The sequence below is a fragment of the Sylvia atricapilla genome, chromosome 5, assembly GCF_009819655.1.
Source record: "Sylvia atricapilla isolate bSylAtr1 chromosome 5, bSylAtr1.pri, whole genome shotgun sequence".
In the NCBI taxonomy this organism is placed as follows: Eukaryota; Metazoa; Chordata; class Aves; order Passeriformes; family Sylviidae; genus Sylvia; species Sylvia atricapilla.
Window position 1 is genome coordinate 44,645,217 of NC_089144.1, and position 23,533 is coordinate 44,668,749.

Here is a 23,533-nt window from a genome sequence, read left to right on the forward strand (position 1 = left end):
GGCAGTGGTTTCTGCTGCTGCTGACATCAACATGCAGCTTCAGGCCGAAGGCAATTCAGTTTTAGTGTATGTGCCTACATAATCTTGGCATTGGCACGTATTCTTGCACAGAGTCAAATTTCATGTGATTTCCTGTCTTTAAAGTTCACATTTGATTGCTCAAGTGGTGGGAACAAGGAAAACTATTTTTGAGTGTTAAAAGTTACTTCATGCGGGCAAAATAATCTGGAGAATTTGATGCTTTCTTGACGTAAAAAGTAATTATCTGTCTTCCTGCTGCAGTGAAATCCGACTGTTGAACCTCATTTGTAAAGGTAAACTAAATTCCATGGCTCGGCAGGCCTATATGCAATATGTCTTCCAATACTGTATCTTTACCTCATTATTTGCATATTAAAATGTTCAATAGTTACTGGTGATAAAAGTAACAGCTCTTTTAACAGGTCAGTAACAGTGCCTTAAACATTAGTGCTTAGGAAATACTTCACCTGCTCCTTTACAGTCACAGCCTGTCTCTATAGAAGAGTTTGTATTAACTTCGAAATATCAGTTCTTTTCTCCTCTTGTCTTCGGGTAGAAGCTGCATTTTTGTCCTTTAGAACCTGATTATGTGAGTTGCAGTTTACAGGAGAGCAGTGCCTACAGTTTAAAAATAATTGCTGGTGGAGTTTTTTTCCCCAATTACAAGTATTGTTTAAACTCAGTACTGTTTAAACTTGCAGAAATGGATAAATGGGATGTATTTCTGCTATTGCTGTTTGGGAATCTTGGCATCCTAGTAATGAATATGACTTTATGCAGCTGTGTGGTTATATGAGTCTCAGCTTCCCAAGAAACAGTAGTTGGTGTAGGTTGGCCATGGCAAAGTAAAAGAATTTCTGGTGATTGGGTTGCTGGGTATATTGCTGCTGCACTTTTCATTTATGCTAACAAAACCATAGTCTTCTACACTACTTGACATGCTAGGAGCAGCTTATTGTAGCCTGGCTGGCTTCCAGCTCACTAATTTTTGTACAAAGTCTGCTAGAAACAAGCAAGACAAATCTATCTCAGATCTTGCCTGCTTATCGGCAGTTTCCAGACCTTTCTCTCTAGAAGGTGCCTGTTTAGTAGTAGCTCAGTGGGACTTGGCATTGTTTCTACAGCTTAAGGCTTTCTTAGCTTCACTGATGGTTACTTTAAAACCATTTGGTTTTACAGATCGGTGATGTGTGTTCTTTCCCCCCCCCCCCCCCCTTTTTTTTTTAACCTGAATATAATAGACCCAGACTAGCAGAGCTAGTTTGGAGCATGGCCTCAACTTTTTAATTTGCTGGCTGTTTACTAGTTCACATGTGGAGGCTGATAATCATGTATAACATGTTGCTGTGGAAATGACTCAGAAAAATACTTGCAGAGCGTGATGATGATTGCCTATAAATTTAACTGGGTGTATCTGGAGAAAACTGTCCTGTGCTGCTGGCCCTGCTGCATCTTCCTGCCCAGCAGTATAAAAGGCAAGCCCTATTTCTATCTCCTTAAAATAAATAAATTTCCTACTGCTTTCACGCTCTTCAGGCTGCCTTTTCCTGTAGCTGTAAGTGGTAAAAGTCCTGGCTGTGTTGTCTGGTAAGTGAACCATGCTGTCTTGTCCCTTGACAGAAGTTTACCAAGACTTCTGAACCAGATGTTGAAGTCTGTTTTCAAATACCCAGAGGATGGGGTCATCTTGTTTCTTTTACATGCAGCACTACAAATGGTGATAGTTTTTGTAGAAATTATTAGGAGCCAGAGTTTGGAAGCTACTTGACAGGCTTTTTCTTTCACACGGACCTTGCAGGACACATCATTTAGAGCACGTACACCTTGACCCCGAGTGATGTGTCCTTGTGATGCAGGCATGGCCTGAGATTTTCCTAATTTTAGACTCAACTACCATGCTTCTCCTCTTAGATGTGAGTAAGACTGGGCTGGTGAGTACAACAACCACAGGTGGGTGTGTATAACTACATTTCAAAGAGGAGGCTGAAATAGGGTGTGTGGGGAGGCAAGTGGAGTTCCTGTTCTAGCAACAAAACTGCCGCTGTGTCTTTCTACGTCGTCGTGTCATGTTCACTTCAGCATATCAAAATACTACTTGTATTTCAGAACAGTACAAAACCACAGTAAGATGGTATGGAAATTTAATCATGATGTGTAACTGGAATTTCTTTGTTTAATTTTTACAGCTGGTGTTTGTGGAGATAGGATTTGGCAAATTTCCTCTTTCTTCAGGAAAAAAAAAAAAAAAAAAAAAAAAAAAAAAAAAAAGAGGGTGAGGCTTTTCATTGTTATTCATTTCCCAGGATTATGCACTGTTGGTACTCAGCCTTCTGTGGAACATCAGTCAGCTGTCCAGAATGGGAGGTGGGCAGTATATTTTCCTCAGTCCAAACACTTTCATGAAGGTGTGTTTAGGGATAAAGACTGTGTAGCTTGAGAAAAGCATGGCATGCTTTGAAGCAGGTTATAATTTTTTAAGACTTATGCATAGTTACTTTTTTCTACAAGGATTCAAGAGGCTTTTCTGTGTTTATTATTTTGAATGTTTCCATATTTTTAAAGTAAAAGAAAATCCAGACAATGGTGCTGTGACTCTTACCATTTTTGACTTGTGTTTTTGCCATGACTGGCACCCACCTCATATAACTCAAAGTAGTATTTATTTTAGCTTTGCTTTGCATTTCTACTGATGCTTACATCTCCCTTGTTTAACAAAGGTGCAGGGCTCTGGGAAAAAACCCAAAAGCTGTATAGGCTAGTCAGCAGTTCAGATGAACAGTAAATTTTTTACAGTTGTTTTGGAAGTGCCTGTGTCCCCAGTTTTTGAAACTACTTTTTTTTTTTCCTTTCAGTAAGGCTAAATCCCTGAATCCTTTAAATGGGAGAGGGCTCTAGAGAAGCCTTCTCTAATACTAGGGGAAAGTAAAGACAGGTCTTGTCAGGATGCACAAATCAATTACCACCTGGGACTGGAAACTGTTACTACTTGTCAATTTAACGTGAGGCTACTTCGGGTGTACTGCATCCCTGTGATCTCTCAGCAAGTTTGCAGAAGACACAAAGCAGGACTAGTGGCTGGTAGACCAGCTGGGGGCACTGCCACACAAGGGGAGCATGACAGGCCCAGGGAATGAGACAAGAGGAACCTCATGCAGCTCTGCAAAGGCAATCATCACTTCTGCTCCTGGGCAGGAATCACAGGCTGGATGGGAAGCAGCTGCCCAGAGAAGGACCTGGGGTAGAAGCTGTCCATGAGCCAGTATCATGCCCTTATGGCAAAAGAGGCTAACAGCCTTAATCTAGTTAGAGGGGGCAGAGCTATTCACTGAACTAGTTAACTATTAAGAACTGAAGCAGAAGCTGTGGAAAAGAGCACCTGAATTAGCTCATCCTTGTGGTGGACTGCACTAACCACCTCTACCCTGTCCATTGCTTTGATTAGGAGGACTAGAACTCTTTCTCCTCCCCTTCTCTTGTTCTACCCAAGAGCAGCAATGGGAAGAAAGCTGGATTTGCTTTTGCAGAGCTAATGATGTCTTTCAGAGAAAGCCTTGAAACTTCACAATCTTTGCTGCAATGCAGGGGAATAGATGGAAGCTCAGCCCAGGAAATCCTTCTAGTAAAGATGGCAGGGTAAGATTCCTTCTAAGGGACTTGAGTATGTGCTTAATGGTGACGATTGAGACTAATGAACAAACCCTCACACCCAAGTTGCTCTCTACCCGTCCAAAGACTGACTCTTCTGTTAATGCTTCAGTCTCTGAAGACCCCTCTGGATCTCCTAAGAGATGTGCTTGGAGGAAGAAAAAGTACCAGAAGCCTGAAAGGCAAATTTTCTGAACTACCTGTAAGTAGAAAAAAGCGTTTAAATTACACTCATTTCTTCACCAGCAAGGACAGTAGAGAAAAGTATTTGAAAGACTGAACAGCCATAACAAGTACATTCATACAGCCATAACAAGTTACATCACTCTCTTCAGCACATGGCTTTTGGCTAAAAAAAAAGGAAAACCAAAACAAAACCACAAAGAACCCAACCAACCAAAAACTTCCCCAAGCCAACACATGAGGACTGTTTTGCACACTTAATTAGGATGAGCACGAGACCAAGAAGTTTGAGATTTGAGGCTATGTCCTTGCTCTAATATGGCATCTTTCAGAAACAGAAATGATAGCAAAAGTCATTAATAAAACCAGCTGTAAAATCACTGACAGACAGCCAAAGCAGTTGTATAGTTAATGCCTTAACCCCTGTTATCGAAAACACAAAAGTAATTCTTGAAAATGTAATGAAAATGTAGGAATAGATTCCAGTATACACACGCTTTTCTGTCCATATCAAGGCATTTTATTGAGGTATAAACTTTGCAGAAGATGAGGTAACAATTTGCATAGGACTTAACGCAAAATAACTAACTTCACAATTAAAATTTAATTGGCATTAACTACTCTATGTGGAGGATTGATAATTCCTGCTTGTTCAATTCTCCTCACTGCACAGTTCTGTTAATGCTAGTGGTAGGACCATGTAGTATAAGGTACAGCAGTTGTGGGTAATGAAACCAGACTGAAAATGCTTTCATGCAAACACTGCAACTGCTTTCCATCAGCTGTTTATTCAGGGATGAGTGACACAGACAATGCTTGCTACAGCTTAAAGTAAGCTGGTCCAATTAAAAAAAAGGGATGCTAATGTTCTTGTAGCAAGACAGTGGGGTGAGTGAGTGTGGTTTTATTGTTGGGGGGTTACTGAGTTTTTTATTTGTTTGTTTAAGAAAACTTTAAACATTTTTGGAATAAAAAATCCCCTGGTTGTTAAATTACTTTGAATTTGGCACTTGAGTTTTAAGTTGTCAGGTTTGTTAAGGCTAAAACATGCAAGTCTTGGTAGATACATTCCTGTGTTATTAAATATTCCCCTTACAATACTTACATGAAAATAACTTCATGCTCCATTTCATCAAGTTCAGATCTTAAGAAATTCTATCAATGTATCTTTAGTATAGCCATTCAAGCTTGCAAAATAATTTCACAGAAAGTCGCCTACTAAAAATTCAGTTACTCTCTGACATGTTTTAACATTCCTTGCTGGTGAATGTCAATATTCTAAGACCTAGTAGCAATTCCTGCAAGACAGTAAGAATCACTGTATCATCAGAACTATACTATAAAATGTACACAAGCATATACAGAAAATTAACCAGAAAAATATCAGTTGCCCATTGAAGTAAATTTTCTAAACCAATTCAAAAATATTATCAAAATACAAAACCAGCTTAAAAAAATAGCCTGAGGTAAAAGTTAAATGCACATAGCAATCTCTTCCTTAAAAAAATAGCTGTATTGAAATTCTAGGTACTTAGAAAGTTACTTATTGTCAATAAAAACTTTTGCTAACAATTGTAAAGAGTACTTCAACTAATACAAAACTATATAAACATTGAAAAAGTACAATACTGTACTTCCTTTTAAAAATACATAGTTAGGACAATTTAAACCTTTACCATGCACACAGTTAACTGGCTTTGGATTAGCTGCTACTGTTGTCCATGGAACAGCCAGCTAATTCTGTGTGCTGCTGACTTTCAGCTGTGCTAGGACAGGGGACTCTACCACGTCCATTTGCCTGAGTAAGTCGTTGGCTGTAAAACAAAATGTAGGCTTGAGCCTTGCATACTTCTTCCATAGTGCACATGTTGAGTTTTGAATCATTGCAGTGTACCCAAAATCCTACAGAAAAAAAGAAAAAGTCATCAGAACAGTGATTTTAAGTAACTGCATCACATTTAATAATTAATTAGTGTTTGATCCCATTTAATGAGTTGTGTACAAACAGTAAACTGTTTCAGTTGATCCAGTTTATTTGCTTTAATGTTTCAGAAGCCCAGCTTAGCTTCCTCAGGAGTTTATAGCTAGAACACACTGAACAAGGCAACGCACAAACTGGTTGGTCTGCAGAGCTGCAGTTCTCATTCCAGGCAGATCAGCTACAATTGATTCCCTTTCGCTTTTGAGAAAAGACAGTCATTGTATCAGTTTAGAATTAGGAACACCCCTTTCTCCCTCACTGCTCATTTCCCAGCTAGTTCCTACCTCCTTCAGAATTGTAGCAGTAGGCAGTGTAGTGCCCCGAGCCAAATCCTTTCCCGTGATGCATTACCACAGCAGACAAGTCATAGATGAAGCAGTCAGGCAGGAGAGACTTGAGGGATTCCCTGCAGCAATAAGGCTCCATGTTTAGCATTTGATCAAAACTAACATGTACACCAATCTTCTCACGGTGATTACGTCCTGACCACCTGGAAAGTTAAATGAAAGGTTACTTTTTAAAGAAAGAGCACAGCATTCTGAATCATGTTTGAACATAACATAAATTTTTCACTATTATTCTGTGCACAAAATAAATGCTAGGGTTTTCTTTTTTCTAGGCTTCCTCTTTCACTTCTTTATTTCAAGGCCTTTTAAATATGTCTATGGTACCTAGTGTTCTCATCTTCTGAAACATCCATCTTAAGATCTGTGCCGTGGTGAGTAGGAAGTACTTCTCACCTGCTTTACCTCTTTGGTATTTCTCATTTATTCTATCTCATTTTCAGTTTTCTTTGTACGAGGGACAGATGGTACTGATGCCGGACTACGAGTTCACAGAGATGCAGTGTCCACTTCCCTACTGAGGCTAAATGTGTTTATGTATTTAGACATAAAAAGGTTATCTGAGACTTCCACTGAAGACTGTCCAGGTTTGTGCATTAGTGATTATGAGCATCCTACTCTACCTCAAGATATCACAAGATTAATTTTTACTAATAGAGTTCAGAGCAAGGTTAGTAGGTTTTGACTGAAAAAAAGGATAAAATAATTTTGGTACTAAAGTAGCAAGTATCCAAAATCTAAAAAGTTAATTCCCTACTTATAATGTATCTTACTGATATTTCAAGTGAACAAGAAAAAGAAGTTTCTAGTAACAATTTCTCACCACACTAGTAAAGGGAAATGAAACTGATGCTGAACAACATTGATCCTAAGCAATGATAGAGCAAGACTGAATCTGTCAGTTTGCAACACTTTTTGTTGTGGTACAACTTACCTGAACCGTTTAAGGTGTAATCTGAGAACCTGAGGTAGTCGACACACCATAAGCTGCTTCTGAGCTTCTGTGAGTATAACTGGTTTAGAAGAAAACTTCCTTCGTTTTGCTGAGGTCAAACACACAGTTACACAATACAAATCTTGGTAACAGCCTTGTATTTCAGTCTAAGTTTTACCCACAGATTTGTGTGGACCTAAATATCTGTGGTACATGTCTCCTTAAAAAGGATACGCTCTGAGAGCCGTTTTGCAAGGATTATTTTATGATGCAAGTTAAAAATACTTGTGGTCACTTATATTAGTTACCTTAATTTAAAAAGGTGATGGCTTCTTCAGCTGGGAGTACTAGAAACCCCATTAGTGTGTCATGAGAATATATTGAAATGAAGCATCAGACTTCAAAACATCTTTTGAACAATTTCATCTTCTAGGGGGCAAGTAATAGCTGCCAAGTGACCACACCAGGACATAGGAACGTCTTTGTTTGCAATGTACTTTTAAGACTTCTATACTTGCACTGTCAGTTTATATTTTACACAGAGAACGTATGCATGAGTACATACTGCCTTTACTCACTGTTGCACTGATCACATGCATATATCTTTCCTTCCAAAGCTTCAGTTTCTGTAAACTTGGCCAGCATTTCTGTCAGCAGACATGGATACTGAGACGACATCTCCTTGCCATTGCTGTGATACCTCTCGGGAAACTCCAGGGACAGGTCCCAGAAAGGTTCTATGGTATTTGATTTATTGTCACAGGCAAGACATGTAACCTGTAAAAAAGATATTCACCAGCTGCTTACACTCAAAAATGTATTTTGCTAAACATGTACCATAACATAGCTCTAAAAAGAGATTCTTTTTTCCTAGAGATAACCATGGGTAACCAAAGACAAGACAAAATCATTTAACAACTGAGATGATACACCTAATTCTTTTCTCTGAAGCAGCATGTCCAAAACTGTTATCACAAATAAGTAAGTGTTGTTACGTTTTACTGAGAAATAGAAACAGTGTCAAAATGCTCTGTCTGGGACTGTCCAAAAGAAAGCAGCTGGTGAAGTCTCAGGAGTCTTTTCTCCAAAAGGAAAATTTACATGAGAAATTATAATATAGGTTAATTTAAAAATAAATATAAATAAATCAAAAACACACACACAAAAAAGAAAATCAAAACAGAAAAAAGGAACAGCTGGGGATTTTAAAGTCATATTCTTCTTACTTTGTAAGTCTTCCAGGGAAGCCTGGATTAGGAAGCACACTTCTTCAAAGAAAAATTAACAGGTAAAAATAATTTATTTCTTCTTTCAGTAAGTGGATCCATCGTCACACTAGGGAAAGGACAAGCAGTAAGTCAACATAAATAAAATGCAAAGAAGTGAAGTGAGTCAACCTGGGAAATGCAGATACTACAGCAGGCAACAATAATTTATTATAACATTCAATACTTAGCAAAGTGAGTTAAAAGCAGTAGCTCTTCCAAGCTGGAAAGACAACACATTAGGTGTTGCATGCTTCCTATTTAGGAAAATACCACAAGTTGTTTGGAACAACTAACACAAAGACATAGTAATAAAGGAATGAAAATTCATGTGACATCCAAAGATTGTTATTTCACAGGGACCCCTTTATGCTGCTGGTGTTCTACATAAATTCAGTGTAGTTCCCTCCAGTTTGGTTAGTAAGCCTACACAAGTGTGAAAGCACACACAGTTGTGTTCAGACTCTCCTTTGTTTTCCTCTGAAGGTTTGCTCTTAGGTAATTATTTACCCTGCTTTGTTATTTCATGATCATTTATAGAAGGACCTATCTGTCACCGCACGGTATCTTCTTCCTAGGTGTTCTTGTAACTGCACTCAGTAGCTGCAACAGCTTATACTCCATCTCTGCATTAGCCACCTCGTGCACATGTGGATTTGTGTCCCAGCACAGACGTTAAGCAGTGCAGTTAGAAAACCTGTTAACTGCATTAAGATGAAAATGCCACTGCCTTGTTCTTAGAAAACAAAACTTCAAACTTAAATGGCAGAAAAGAGGAGATTCTTCTGTTTTAATTTACACTGTCAGGAGTGTCTTTTGTAAGTGCTAACATCTGGCAACATTTCAAAGCCACAAATTATTAGTAATTCAGAGCTGAAATCTAGACACGGGAGACAAAATGTTATGTTTGGCCACAGTTCAACCACTCCAACTCCAGCTTAAACCCAGAATGACTAATAAATTTCTGCTGTACAAATGGGTAATTTTGTTGGGCCAAAAGTTTATTTAATTGATGAGTTACGTCAGAATTTGTTGCGCAGAAATGCACACTTAAGATCAAGGAGTTCAGGATGTAGAACACACATGACCTCAGTACAGATGATTTTAACACATTCTGAGGTTTTAAATTTAGTGCATTATCTTAATAATCTAGACTAAGATTTTATTTCCCAACTAGGTAATGAGTACTATCCCAGAGAAAAATAAATTAATAACAGACCCAGCTTCCAATTTTGCCACTCAAAAAACGTGAAGAACACAAACAGATGCAATAAATCTGCTTCTCATCTCGTCACACAACTGTGAGCAAAGCTGATTTGTGGGGACAAAACCCCGATATACTGATACACAGCTGCACGCATATCTTCAAATCCAAGACAGTCCTCACTGCAGCAGAGTTAAACTCCGGGATTTATGTGGCTGCCAACAGCTCGGTAACCTGACACACCCGGGGCAAGCTCGCCCAGCCTCATCAGCCCCTGTGCGCTCGCTGCTCCCGGACAGGGTGGGAAAGGACAGCCAAGCACGGCTGCAGCAAGGGTGGAAGTCGATTTTTTAGCCAGGCCTGGGCTTACCAACTAGATGACTCAAAAAGCAGGAGGATTCCCAGCCTTCTGTGGAATCCATCTACACTGGCCTGTCTATTGGCACTGGCTTCATGACATTCCTGTCACTGTTCTTTCTGTCCTATACGGGTCTCCTTTATCTCACACTCCATTATCATTCACAAGTGCAACCCAGATTTTCTTTCTCCATGAGAGGGGCAGAAATGTAAAAACTGTTCAAAAGTTGGTTGAGCAAGATGAGATTTTATAAAATACCAAACAAAGAGAACTCCAAACATGAACTCAAAGAGCAAAAACTTTATGCATTTGTCCAGTATAACTTTGTATAGTGTAAGTATTCACAATAATAACAGGGAAGGGAATTTACTCTAGCAATCTTGTTCATGATGTCTATCTTTACAATTATACTTTATAAATTCACAGTTTGATTTCATATTATAATTCAGAAATCCCATTATAGTTCAGAATTGCTGAATTACAAGAAGCTTTAATGCTGTCATTTATAGCAAAGCAAATGAGAAGTTCACATTAGAGCAAAGTAGATTACTGATTTTAACCAGTCTGAAATCTCTACCTTATGTTCTGTCCTGACCACCCTCTCATGCCTTGAAACACGGGTACTAAATACAATTGTTTGGTTAAAGCTTAGTATTCAATCATGGGCCAAAGGCCAGACTGAAAAGAGCTGGATCAAATTGCTTGATTCAGACTAAGCATGGAGACTACTCAGACAAGCATCATTGTGGCCACAATAACGTGATGGACAGCCACTGCCCTGGATGGCATTCAGTGTAAATGCAGCTAAAGAAAATAGTTAACATATTGCTGCAGAAAAAGCTAACTCCATCATCAACTGTTTTGCCTGTGCCCCCTGCACTTCCATGGAAGAAAGAAAACTCTAACCACTTCTGCCCCAACTGTTTTTTTCCTTTGTTGTTTTTAAGAAGAGTAAAACAGCCAGTCCCATTTTTGTGCTTTCACTAGATGAGACATACATATAATGTTTAGTAACTCAATTTTTGCACTGAATTTGAAGGGGATCTCTGGAATATAGCTACAATGTAGAATTCTTACGACAGACAGCATTAAAAAAAAAACAAAAACAACTGAACCTTGTAGTGATAAGCGTACAGCATAATCAAAATAAAGCAGAATAACATAAAGCATAAGCACAAGCTAACTGTGGTCTGTGATTCAATGGCCTCTTATAGATTAATTCAAACTGTTACTTTCATCTAGTTGGAAAAGAACTTGACAATAATTTTGTAGGTCAGGCTAAACATAAAAGCACGAAGACTAACACCAAAATATAAAAATCAGTATATATGACATCAACTGGTTTAAGTGCAAATCCTCCCATTACCTGCCTGAAGTTCTTGTCTTTTTAAAAGCCTATTCAGTGGCAGACTTAATACCGAGCAGCACATAGATTACCTTCAGCATTCTCCCCCAAACTCACATCATAATACCCAAAGGTATAATACCCAAAACTGAAGGCTTTCAAACAATTCAAAAATCACATTTCCCCTTTTCTCAGACAATCTGTCCTGAAATATGCTTTAAGAATAGTTTACTTATTACCCTGGTTAGAACCTAGTTCACTGTTGAGACTTGGCATATTCATTTCTCTGATCACTGCATGCTGTTTTTCTGCCACGCTGAGCAGGAGCAGGGGGAACCATTTTGCTCAGATTCTACCTTAAAAATAATCAGGAACTAATCAAACTGCTTAGGAAGTTTAAAGCATGCCTAGAGCTTTCAAAAGCTAGATCCTACCACGCATTGCTATAAAAATATTAGAGCAATTTTTTCTGAACTCAGAGAGGTCTGCAGATGACACAAAGCAGGAGCAGTGGCTGGTAGGCTGGCTGGGGGCACTGTCACCCAGTGGGAATGGGACAGGGCTGGGAGATGGGACAAGAGGAACCTTATGCAGGTCTACAAAAGGAAATACCACATCCTGCTTCTGGTCAGGAATCACCCAGGCACCGTACAGGCTGCAGGCAAGAGAATCACGTGGGGTAGAAGCTGTCCTTGAGCCAGTAAGGTGTCCTTATGGCATAGGAGGCCAACAGCCTCTGGAGCTGAGCAGAGCATCATCAGCCAGTCCAGGGAGGTGATCCCTGCCTTCTCCTCAGCTCCCACACAGCTGAAATGCGGGGCCCAATGCTCAGGAAAAAAGGAGATATGGATATGCTGGACTGAGTCCATCAAAGAGCCAGGAAGATGATGAAAGGCCTTGGACATACCTGACCTACAAAAGGAAAGCCTGAGAGAGCTGGGACTGTTCAGCCCAGAGAAGGAAGCTCAAGATGGATTTTATCCTCATACAAGAATTTCTGCTCATATGATTTCTGACTACCTGTGGCACATCATAAAATCTTTCAATTTCTGGATTCTTAGAAAGACACCTGTCCTCTTCCTTGCTTAATATGGACAAAGGTGAAATAAAGATACTTTAAAAATTGTTGCACACTGTGCTATTTAGTTGGTACCATTTAAAAAAACACAATCCAAAAAACTCTTTAGACAACAGCGAACATACTTGAGCTCTTAAAGTGTATTTTAAAGATCTGTGAGACCAGTGTGGGTCTGTTTTCCACTGCCACATGAGTTCATAACACAGCAATTTCTCCTTTCCCACTGAAGGACTAAGGACAGGAGACAGTAAGTACCTTCCACAAGAGTACAAGCACTGAGGGATTGAAAACAACCAGGATTTTAATAGACATACTGGGATCTCCTCAGAGTCCCAATGGATTTGAGAGGTATGAGCCACCTTCTCCAGACAATCACTGCAGGAAGACTAGCATGTGAAAAGACAGAACAGAGGGAAAGGGTTCTGCACCTACAATGCAGAGCTTTACTTCTCTTAGATGTACCAGGTATTGCAGTTTCACACTACTGCAAAGCAAAAAGCTGAAATCCTAAAACGGGTACTAGAATAAATATAAAATAAAAAAATAGGCATTTTGCTCATGCTGTTCCTGGACTTACCCATTACCTAGTCTAGTACTCCATAAAATAGCAAAATATTTCAAGCAGCAGATGAAGAAAACTTAGTTTAAATCAGTTGAGAACACAGCAAAACAAAACCAACCACCTCATATAATAAGTTCAATTTTTTTGACATTACCCAGAACTTTTTCTAGTTATCAAAAAGTAATCTGCATATGATCCTCAAACACTCAATTCTCTGCTTTCTTAATCTTACATCCTAAATTCAGTTAGTGCTGAACCAGGCAGCCTTTCAATAGCAACAGACTGATGGCAAACTCAGGATTATGACTTCCCTTCAAGTTAAATTAGAACTAGAAAAAGGGGGAGAAAGTTTAGCTGCACATGTGAAAGTAATGTGATACCAAAGTAAACATCCAGCTTATCAGCACTGTAAGGGATCCTCTGTGAACTTTATCAAGACTAGGTCACAGTATTCCTGAAGTTTGAAGGTCAGGGAGATTGACTTAATGGTACTTGAGTATCTCACAGAATCAAGTATCTTGAACTTATATTTTCTGTACATAGGGGCAGTAAGTACGGTAACATTTTAGGGGTTTTAAAATAGAAGGCAACTGTGCACTGAAACACACTTCCCAATTCCTCTTTTTCAATGCAGCAAGGTGTAACTTAACACACTAGACTAAAATCCAGTCTCATTTTTAATAAGGGCAGCTGGGAACAGCTTCAACTATCTTCTAGAAAGAAACTGTAATACTGTCACAGTATTACATACTACTTTATTTTTATTACTACATTTATCAGGGTATTACTTTATCTTGTAGGTAGAAAAAGTTAAGGACTGTAAGGACTGAACATGCACTCCTTGCTTTTAAGAGCTAACACTGTCCAAGATGCAATGACATAGCAAGAAGTTTGGGGGGGTTTTCTCAGCCCTCCATGGGTGTTTTCTTGCCTTTTTTGTTAACTTTATTAAAGCAGTTCAGAAAAACGCCAAGTGAAATCATGATGTAGGAATCCTACTGAGGAAAGGAAAATAATTGCCTAAAAGAGTTTTTAAAGTTCATCTTTCCATGTGCAAACACCAGATATATTCAGATAACCTGAATATATCTTACAAGGAAGAAATCTTCAGGGCTTACCTTTTCCTTGTGATATTTATCATGTCCAAAACCACAAGTGAAGACTAAACTAAAAAAAAGGAGTGGTAGGAGACAAAAGAAACACTGGGAGGGGTAAAGTGTTGAACAGTCCGTGGGAACTGCCTAATGAGCCAGGGAGAAATTACTAGATAACAGCCTCAATACTCCTTTCCTTGTTTCTCTCTCTTCAGGCATTCTTGAGTTCATCAAGGCTGTATTCTGCACACAGACATGGAGAAGCTGCAGTAAGAGCTGTATGCAGCCACAGAAATCAGAGGATACCTCTTCACATAAAGCCAAAAATACGTGAAAGTAGTTATTACTGAAATGATGCTGTATCTTTAGACCCTCAAAAATTCCTACCAAAGCAACAAATCCTGTAAGGTTAGCACTGCAAGCAAACCTTGCCAGTATTCCTAAAAAATTACTTTATTTTGCTGACAAAATTGCTATTTTGGAGAGGAATGGAATTTTCAAAACAAAAATCTCTTTCATGACATAAAATACTAAACACTTCCAGTTGTGCAACATTGATAAAAGATATGTACTACTCAAGGAAAGGAAGTATGACACAGAAGTGCTCATACCCTAGGCTATACAGAAGGTAGCTGGTGATCCAGTTTTATTGATAGATCTAACAGTTTCCAGTAGTTTCACAAGACCTAAAGTTACTCAGGACTGACATATGCTGCAAACAACCCTGTTACCTTCCTATGAAGTTTACATGCATCATAGCAGTGAACAATCCTACCTTAGTCAAAAACCACTTAGATTTCTGGTTTTACACACCAGAACATTAAACCATCAATCAAATAGTCAGAATACCAGAAACAGACATTTCTGTGTTAAGCCTTTTCTTTACACACAATATTCATCAAATGCTTCCGCACCCCCTCAGTAACACATTCGTGTATGCTACAGATCCATTCCAGGAGCCAGGAATTTCCCAACCTCTGTTCCTGCTTCAATGTGGTTAGTTTTCAGATTCATATAACAGAAACAAGCATTTGTTTGTTCAGTCAGTATTCAGACAGTTGGGATATGCATAATAGCAGTAAACACACTGAAATACTTAACAGGGAGCTGAGAAGTAAGGGAAAAAAAAAATGTCGTCATGCAGAAAGAAGGAAAACACCATTGCCTCCACCCCACAAACTTGGTTTCTGTGTTGACAGAGCCTTCTGTATCTTTGTGTTGTAATAGAAAAGAAGTATTAGTATTTTCTGCACATAAAATCATGACATGCAATTACTCACTGGTAATCAAATTCAAGCTATTTAGTGAAATAATATCCTGTTTGACATCCATTACCTAATCAGTTTCTACTTACACGAGACTAACACCTTCCTTAACACCTTTTATCTTGTAGCACTGCAGTGATAAGCCAGATACTTAAAGTTGTAAGTTCTTTATTCCTTCAAATTAGTTGGTGCTTAACAGCAAATAGAAGTATTTCTTAGTAGCAACAAATTTAAGACTTTTAAGATTAACACGTGTATTTGGTTTGAATTGCTTGGGTTTTAGTAGTGGAAGGGCTACGGGGTGGCTTCTGTTGAAACTATGTAATATTTCTTCTGAAACTGTGTAATAGATCCTCACCATCCCATCTCAATAGTTTGAAGTGTATAAACCTTTGAAGGATGTCCATCCCTGACTGACTAGAGTAAATCTAGAACTACAAATCATTAAACACCTTAAAAATGTAATCATAAAACATACCTGACTTAATAGCTGTCCATGAAAAATGTTGTTAACCACATTCAAAACCTGCTTTATAAGTTTTCTTTGAGAAGCAGGGATGAGAGCTGGGTATCTGGTCCCTGTAGTCTCCAGTTCCTGCTGTACTTTATCCAAAAGTTCACAGAGAAATTCCTGAGCATCTTGTTGGGCATACCCTCTGAAGGCTGGAATTAGTCTCCACACAGAATGAAGCATGGCAAAAGGAGACACCAGCGCCCATTTGCCAGACCACATAACCTGGAACAGAGTATGCAATTCATGACAGAGAGAAATATGCTTTGAACTGGGCTCCCTGGGCTGAATAAGTTCCATACTTTTTGATGCTCCTCCACTTAATCCAGAGGATAAACTAGGCCGCCTCACAGAATACGATCCCTTTACTGTCTCTTGGTTCTCATTCATGTGTAATGTTGAGGCAGCTATTGACAGGTGTTTACACGAAGATCTTGTTTTACCACTGGTTGTTGTTGCCAGCAGTTCCTGAGTTTGGTTGAGATCAAGCTTTAAAAAGCATTCTCGAAAAATAAGTAAATGACTTAATACCTGCAGAACAGAATTCATATAGCATGTATTTCCCAGGTTTCTCAGTCCTGTTACTCCAGGAGTCACCGTAGGCCTTCGTTTAATTGGAGAGTCACTTACTGTTTTCAATCTCAGCTCTTCCGAGGTATATGTTTCTTTCAACTCTGCCAAAAATTCCATGTTCTGTGACATTTTTTGAGGGCAGGGTTCTGGTTTTGAGGACGTTCTAATCAGATTTTGTAAACGACTGCTCTTTCTTGGAGGCATCTTTTCCATCTCTGCTTTCAACTCACGCTTTCTTTCTTGTCTTCTCTTTCTAGCTTCGTCCTTTTTTAGCTCTAATTCTTCTTGATGTCTTTCTTCTTCCAAAATCCTTTTTCCAGCAGGTGTCAACTCAAGCCATGATCTGAACACTTTGCCAAGGACTGCACGCCGTCGGTGCCAGAGAGCTGTGAACATCCTATCTTCATTCCGAAGCGTGGCTTGGGCACCACCGTGTGCAAGGTAGGAATCGTCACTTGTACCCATAGAACGCAAAGTCCTCCCACTTCGAGTAGTGCACTCATAGTTCTGACTCTTGATTGCACTTAATGTACTCCTCAAGAGTTTTAGGTCACCGGTTGCGTTGTCATTGAGAACGTAATCGTCACAGAGATAACAGAAAACATACAGCTCATTTACTTCCAATGCCACTGGGTGGCTGCTCTCCTGAAAGTGCTTTAGTGCATGTTCTTCGATGTATCTTCCACACGCCACATGCGAGCAGCTGAGGCACGCCCACACAGACTCCGTAGTATTGCAGTCCATGCAATGCCATTTCTGGGGATTGAGAATGGAGTGATCCTGGGCCAGTCGCAGACGTCCTACGTGCTTACACTTATCCATTGTTAAAAGTGAAATTGCAGAGATATGATGGAAAAACACATCATCCAAACTATTTTCTGCCCGTGGTATTTCAATCTGCAACTAAAAAAAAAAAAAAAAAAGAAAAACAGAAGAAAGTTATAGTTCATAAATATCAAACTGTATCCCTTTTACAGGAGTCAGTGTACCAAATTCATACTGAGATGATGACCACTATCATCATCCAGCTGAGTCCCACCAAACACATGAAAGAAATCAGTCATGTGGAGCCACACACACACACTCAACACCTTCAACAGCAGTTCCTCGCTCACACTCAACTGCCAGGATACCACTGTTTATATTTCCAGTACTTTGTGGCTCATGACTGAAGCATACTAGCTACACTTTAGGCCTCGTTTGGTTTTTTTTATTAAGGGGCGCTGATTTCATTTAAAGATGCTGTTACAGAGCTTGGATACAAACACAACCTGAAGTGAGAAAGGCTGCCCAGAGAAGGTGTGGATGCTCCCATCCCTAGAACTGTTAAGGGCCAGGTGGGATTGGACTTTAAACAACTGGGTCTAATTGGATGTGCCTCTGCACACAGCAGGGGATTGGGCTATAGGATCTTTATCCTCCCCTGCAACTCAAAACTTTCTGTGATTCCAAAATTCTCCTATTAATTCAACTCCCCTAAGCACAGAGGTGCAGAAGTGCAAAGTTCCCTTAAATTTATTATGTTTACACAGTGCCAACAGCTCAGACAAATGAGGCTTTATACAACTCAAACCCTTAATTACTCCATACCTTTAATTAAATCACTGCCCCTCTGCTCAGTCAAGGCAGTTATACCATTTCTATAATAATGTATCTTAAATATCTACATTTTAACATGCCATTTTAACACCTCTGAAAGAGTAACTTGGCAAAGCAGAACTTGATTTCTTAAGACAGAAATACCAGGAAATATCTGCATCAGTTACCACAAACTTCGTAAAAACTTTCTAATCCAAGTCTTCAAAAATAATTTAAAAATCTAGCTAGCACTGGATTACATCCTTTATTAAGTTTGTATAGTTGCATTTATTTGTTCACAGCTGCTGTTTTTGCTTCCTCCTATAAGGTACATTTACCCAAAACAGTCTCTGATTAGCAAAAAATTAAAGACAGTGATTCATTCTAGTTTTAAACATTTTCTTTGACTATCTAGATATATCATCTAGAGATAAATGATAATGGTGCTATGATGCATCAGGAAGTGATTACATTTGGTCTGGGGCATTTGTGCCCACCACATCACTGACCAGAAGGGCCAAAGAGCACACAGCACCAGTACCATTATGCATAGTGCTTGCCAGATGAAACGATTAATTCATCTGAGGAGTTCAAGGCTTTGTCAAATATTCAACCTATGCCAAGTGAGATGACTTTGCCATTGCAAATACATGCTCTGGACCTGGCCTAGGCTGTACAGTATCAAGGTCCTGGATTCTATGCTTTACAGGTAAATAAACCATACTACTAAGGTACTGAGTGATTTACAGAACTCTGGATAGAACCAAAGAAACTATATTCCAGCCATCAGCCTTACACATGCTAATATTTATAAAATTCTACAGTTATGAAGCACACAAGAATAGGTTACTCAATACAAAATGGATATTTAGTGTAAAATAAGCATTAGACAAAGGGAATCTTAATGTGCATGACATCACTAAGGAAGGGAAACAGGTAAAAGGTTGCAGATAGGTAGAAAAGAAGCTCTAATTACCATCTGCTACTTCGATAAAAACTGTTGTTAAAAGATTCAGCCAAAAATTGCTTTGTTTGGTTAATTGGCCCATGGCTAGTGTCTTTTAAAATGCTGCGATACAGATACCAACATAAGAGCTGTAAATAACTCTCTAAGCACACAATCACACCCAGCACTGCACGTGTTGTATAGAATTTATGCTGTAATGAAGAAAAGCTTGAACCAGCTGTACAGAAACTAAAAAACTGCACAGAGTTTTACATGCCCATATTAATCTCTTATTCATTCCAGCTAAGAGTTGTTTCTAGTCCCTACTGACTGCACCAAGGAACTTCAGGCACCACAACCTCTGGGGAGCCATCCAGCATCTCCCAGACCAAGTACTAGCCACAGTGCATTAGAGGAGGTCAAGATCCCTTGTGTGCTATGGTTAACAGATCACAAAAGTAATGGCTTGCTTTACTTTTTCATCTTGCTTGCACCCACAACATTCATTCCTTCTAAAAGACAATCTTATCTGCAGGCTGCCAATTAGATTCTTTTACAAATAGTTATGCGCAGTAAGTTTGCTTTTTATACTATCTTTATAAATAAGACAATCAACATTATCTCCTGTCTTCTAGTCTGACAACTTCTTTTCCACAACTAAGTGGAACTTTTGTAACACTGATAAAATTCAGGATAGTAATATGCATGTAAAGTGTGCTGCAGTAGTTAAATATGGTATAGAGAATTTTAAGGGACAAAGATTCATCTTCGTTTTGGCTAACATACATACAGATTCTACTGCATAACGTATAAGTAAGAGTTCTTTCCAGCAGATCAGAAAAGAACACTAAACCCTGCCTTCCCACAGGGCTGTCACACACAGCAATGCTGTCAGTCAGAGGAATCTGACAGGTTAACTCTTTCTGGATTTGTTAAAGTCACCCTATGCCTTATTTTTCCTTCCTTCTAATACTGTATGATCAGATTATTTTTTTCACACTTTTAAAAACATTCTCAAGACTAAAACCGCCTAGATGCCTCACTGTAAGCAGATATTGGGCTGAGGACAAAAGTAGTCCTCAGTGGACAGCCACTGTGTAACTCGGGACTGCACATTCAAGCTCTTCATGCAAAAGCAGCACAATTCTACGAAAGCGCAAGATCAGCACCTCGAAGGGAAAAACCTAAAGCCTCAGCTCCCCCACCAGCAACCAAGCCAGCATGACATTTTCCCACCTACGTCGATGTGTGGAGAAAAGAGACGGCGGAAGGGGGAGGGGGGAGGAAACATCTTAGCATGGGAGAAGTCTTTCTTTGAAAAAAAGTGAAGAAATCAAAGTGCAGTTTGGTCAAAAAGACAGCAATGTCTCAAAACACTGCAAAAAAGCTTAGAGTACAAAAGTGAGACCAAGAAAAACTACAGATGAATGTCAAGCAGCACAGTGACATTATTAATGTTAGAAGTACTGAGACTGCATCAACCCACACCATTTAAAAACTGAACCTTAGAACCAAAACTTGGCAAAAGATTTTAGGGTAAAAACAGGAGTGACGTGACAAATAATGACGGAAGAAATGGGAAAAATACTGCATGTTCATTCCCACACCTGAAAACTGCAGCTGGAATAAAATAGTACAATCTAATGCTCCGATGTTAAAATTCCCTAAAGGAAGTTATTCAGCCCTAGTTTCTGCATTCTTCTCTCCTGAGGTTCAGTTCTGTGCACACACACAAAGAAACTTTGAATTAGTTGACCAGCACTTCAGAGATCAAGCCCCCCTCTGTGTTCTTACCACAGACCTGAGCTGAAGTAGTAAGCAAAATTACAACTACTAGCATATAGAATAGTACTATTGAAAGCATTAAGTTATCTGGAAACAGAGAGGTATACAGAAGTTTTTTTCTTGCACCTAAGTTTCACAAGCTAGAAACAAAGATATATAGAAAAAGGATTTTTTTATTGTACCATATTTCAACCTTACTGACACACTCATTCCTTTTGTTCCACTCAAGAAAGGCTGGCAAAATGTACAGTTTTTGGTAATTCATGAGCTGAAAAAGTACTTGATGCCAAAACCAACTTAGAAGTCATGAAAATTGATGGTTTTCTTCATTTCTGTTCCATGTAAAAACAAAAAATCCAATATTTTAACAATTTAAGGGTCATTTTCACAGCTGATAAATTTATAAAATGTAACTATAAACCAGAGAATGTATTTTAGTCACTACCTGTGTAATTAATCCCTGAAACATTAGTCTCAAATACGAGACCAGAAATGCAGTACAGAATTTTACAATTATATATACACGTGTGTGTGCTCTTGTGACCCATTTATATTCTGGCTTTTAGTTTACCAACTGATTTTCATCATTTTCAGAACACCTGTTGAATATCTGAAAACAGAGGAGTAATAGGTACTTGAAGTTTCAGATAACAAATACACTAACTAGAAGGCAAATGTACTGCTTTTTTAAACGAGTTTTCTTTAAGAAAACAAATTAACGACACATTTATGTGTGTAGCTTCCAGCTGCAGTACAGTCCTGCAGGCGTAACAACTTAGACTTGAAATCAAAGTAGCACTTCAAAAAGAAATTTTGTGAATTATTTCCTATTTCCAACAGAACAGCCTTTGACAAGAAACCCTCCAGTCTCCCTTCATTGGAGCAGTGCAGATCGCCATTTAACTTTTTTTGCTCTCTCTCTTTTTTTTTTTTTTTTTTTTTTTTTTCTCTTCAAACCAGCTAAAGAGTGTACATTCAGCGTGCTGCCCTGAAGTGGCCAATTTACCCGAGGACACCACATCCAGCGGTACAGCTTTACATTTGACGTCTACTACTGCAAATAACCGCGCGTTTCCTGCAGTGGAGACCTCCCGACAAACATACAATACAGACTGAAGCACTTTAACACGAGCACGAAAAACAAGGCACTTCTTACTAAAGTTACACTTGACAGTTCTTCCCGTTTGGAGAAACGAGCACCTCGGAGCGCTCTGACAGCCCGTGCTGTGACAGCCCTGCCTGTACAGACACCCCGGCCGGGCCGGCCCAGGGCTCGGTACCGCGGGGCCGCTCCCGCAGAAGGTCCGGCGCTCCCCGGCGCACCGTGACATGGCGCGACTTCGCCTCCGGCCACAACAGGCAGGAGCCGAGAGCAGCGGGCCCTGCTCACCGCCGCTCCTCCCCGCGCTCTCCCTCACCTCGACGTCCCCCCGGCCCCTCAGGGACGTGTAAGGGAGCGGGCCCCATGCAGGGGTTCCCCGCCAGCACCGAGCGCGGCGGGAAGGCGGCAGAACCCCCGCTGCCCAGCGGGGATGGCCGGTCCCGGGGTCCCGCTCCCCCGACCCCACGCCGTGCCCGGCTCGCCCCCGCGACAACGAGCGCCCCCTCCTCAGGTGCCCCTCCGCAGGCACTGCGCCGCCGCTACCGTCCTCCCCCGGGGAAAAGGCGCCGGTGTCTCCCGCCCCACGCTCCCCTCCGCCGGGCACCTGCTCCCCGCAGGCCGGCCCCGGGCGGGCTGGCAGCGCCGCCCCGCCGCTCCCGCCCGCCGCTCCCGCCCGCCGCTCCCGCACGCACCCTTCGCCCGCCGCCATCTTGGGCGCCCCGAGCCGCCGCCGCCTCGGAGCGGCCCCTCCGCGACGTCAGTGTCGCCCCGCCCGCGCGGGGAGCGCCGCCAACGTCCCCGCGGCCGCCCCGCACCCACCTGCCCATCGCCATGTGCCGCCGGCGCCTCCGTCACCAGATTTGTAGCGGCAACCGAAGTCCTTCCCACGTCTCCTCCCACCTCCCCCGGCCTCCCCCGCCCGCCGGGCCGAGCGGGCCGGTCCCGCCGGGCCGCACGCGGGAAGCCTGGCGGGGAGCGCCGGGGGGCCGTCGGGAGCCGGTTCCCGAGGTGTCGAGGAGCTGCCGCTGCCCCGGCCTGAGCCCGCGGAGCACCTGCTTGCCCTGAGGTGGGTCTGTACCCGGCGGAAGAAGCGGGATCCCCAGGAGTGGGTGTCCAGATTTCCTTCCTACACTTTCACCCGCGATTTGTCAGCACAGCACAGCGGGAGCTCTGTGGGCTGAGCACTGCCGTGCGCCCCAGGCCTGGCCCAGTGGCTCGCAGGTGCCGCCAGGAGCCGTCTCTGGCCTGGGCGCGACGGTCACACACTGTACCGGGGATCTTAGCCCGTGAAACTCCTTCATATCATAGCTCTGTGAGTGTTGTTTGTGGAAACTTCTGCAAGGCAGCTCACGTGATAAAAAACCCCAGTCTCTTATCAGGGCCCTCTTACCCATCTATTGAGTACCTTTTTCAGTCTCGGGTTTCATTACAGAAACTTAAATAGGCAAAAGAGTTGTAAACTCACGTCCTGCAGATGTCCTGGTTTTTAAATCTGATGCCTCTTTACCCTGATACTTTTAGAACTAAAGTTTCTGAAGTGCAGCCAACTGGTTTTAGCTGCTTTCCAGTTCCGCCAGCGCTGAATTAATTTACACTTGTGCGTGCCTTCTGCTCTGGCTTGTATATGGGCAGGCTGTGTTTGGGACAAGAGGAATTTGGTGAAAACCCCCTCCTGACTGGGCAGCATCACTTTCTGCATCCATGCTGAAGCAGGCTGGCTTGTGGTTTATGTGAACCTGCTCAGAAGGTCAGTGCATGG

General features: G+C 41.0%; 1 protein-coding gene and 1 long non-coding RNA gene across 4 annotated transcripts in view; one reads left to right on the top strand and one right to left on the bottom strand.

Annotated features, from left to right (window-relative positions):
• The first annotated feature begins 681 nt into the window (after nt 1-681).
• The window catches only part of LOC136361414 (uncharacterized), a 29,431-nt gene continuing 6,579 nt past the window's right edge, over nt 682-23,533 (top strand). The window contains exons 1-3 of the long non-coding RNA XR_010743633.1: nt 682-1,608; nt 16,684-16,804; nt 21,633-21,699. This is a non-coding gene — a long non-coding RNA (uncharacterized lncRNA). The remainder of the gene's footprint in view (nt 1,609-16,683; nt 16,805-21,632; nt 21,700-23,533) is intronic.
• USP44 (ubiquitin specific peptidase 44) lies at nt 4,347-22,680 on the bottom strand. Of its 3 annotated transcripts, none has more exons than XM_066319301.1 (6): nt 22,594-22,680; nt 15,758-17,266; nt 7,687-7,885; nt 7,109-7,217; nt 6,115-6,320; nt 4,347-5,751 (listed from the first exon to the last, which is right to left on the bottom strand). In XM_066319301.1, exons 2-6 carry the CDS (start codon nt 17,183-17,185, stop codon nt 5,552-5,554), a joined length of 2,142 nt encoding a protein of 713 aa, XP_066175398.1. In that variant the 5' UTR covers nt 17,186-17,266; nt 22,594-22,680; the 3' UTR covers nt 4,347-5,551. The 3 variants fall into 3 exon arrangements, with proteins under 3 accessions (XP_066175398.1, XP_066175396.1, XP_066175397.1); XM_066319299.1 differs by lacking the exon at nt 22,594-22,680 and adding an exon at nt 22,467-22,492; XM_066319300.1 differs by lacking the exon at nt 22,594-22,680 and having other exon boundaries at nt 7,109-7,187; nt 15,758-17,280.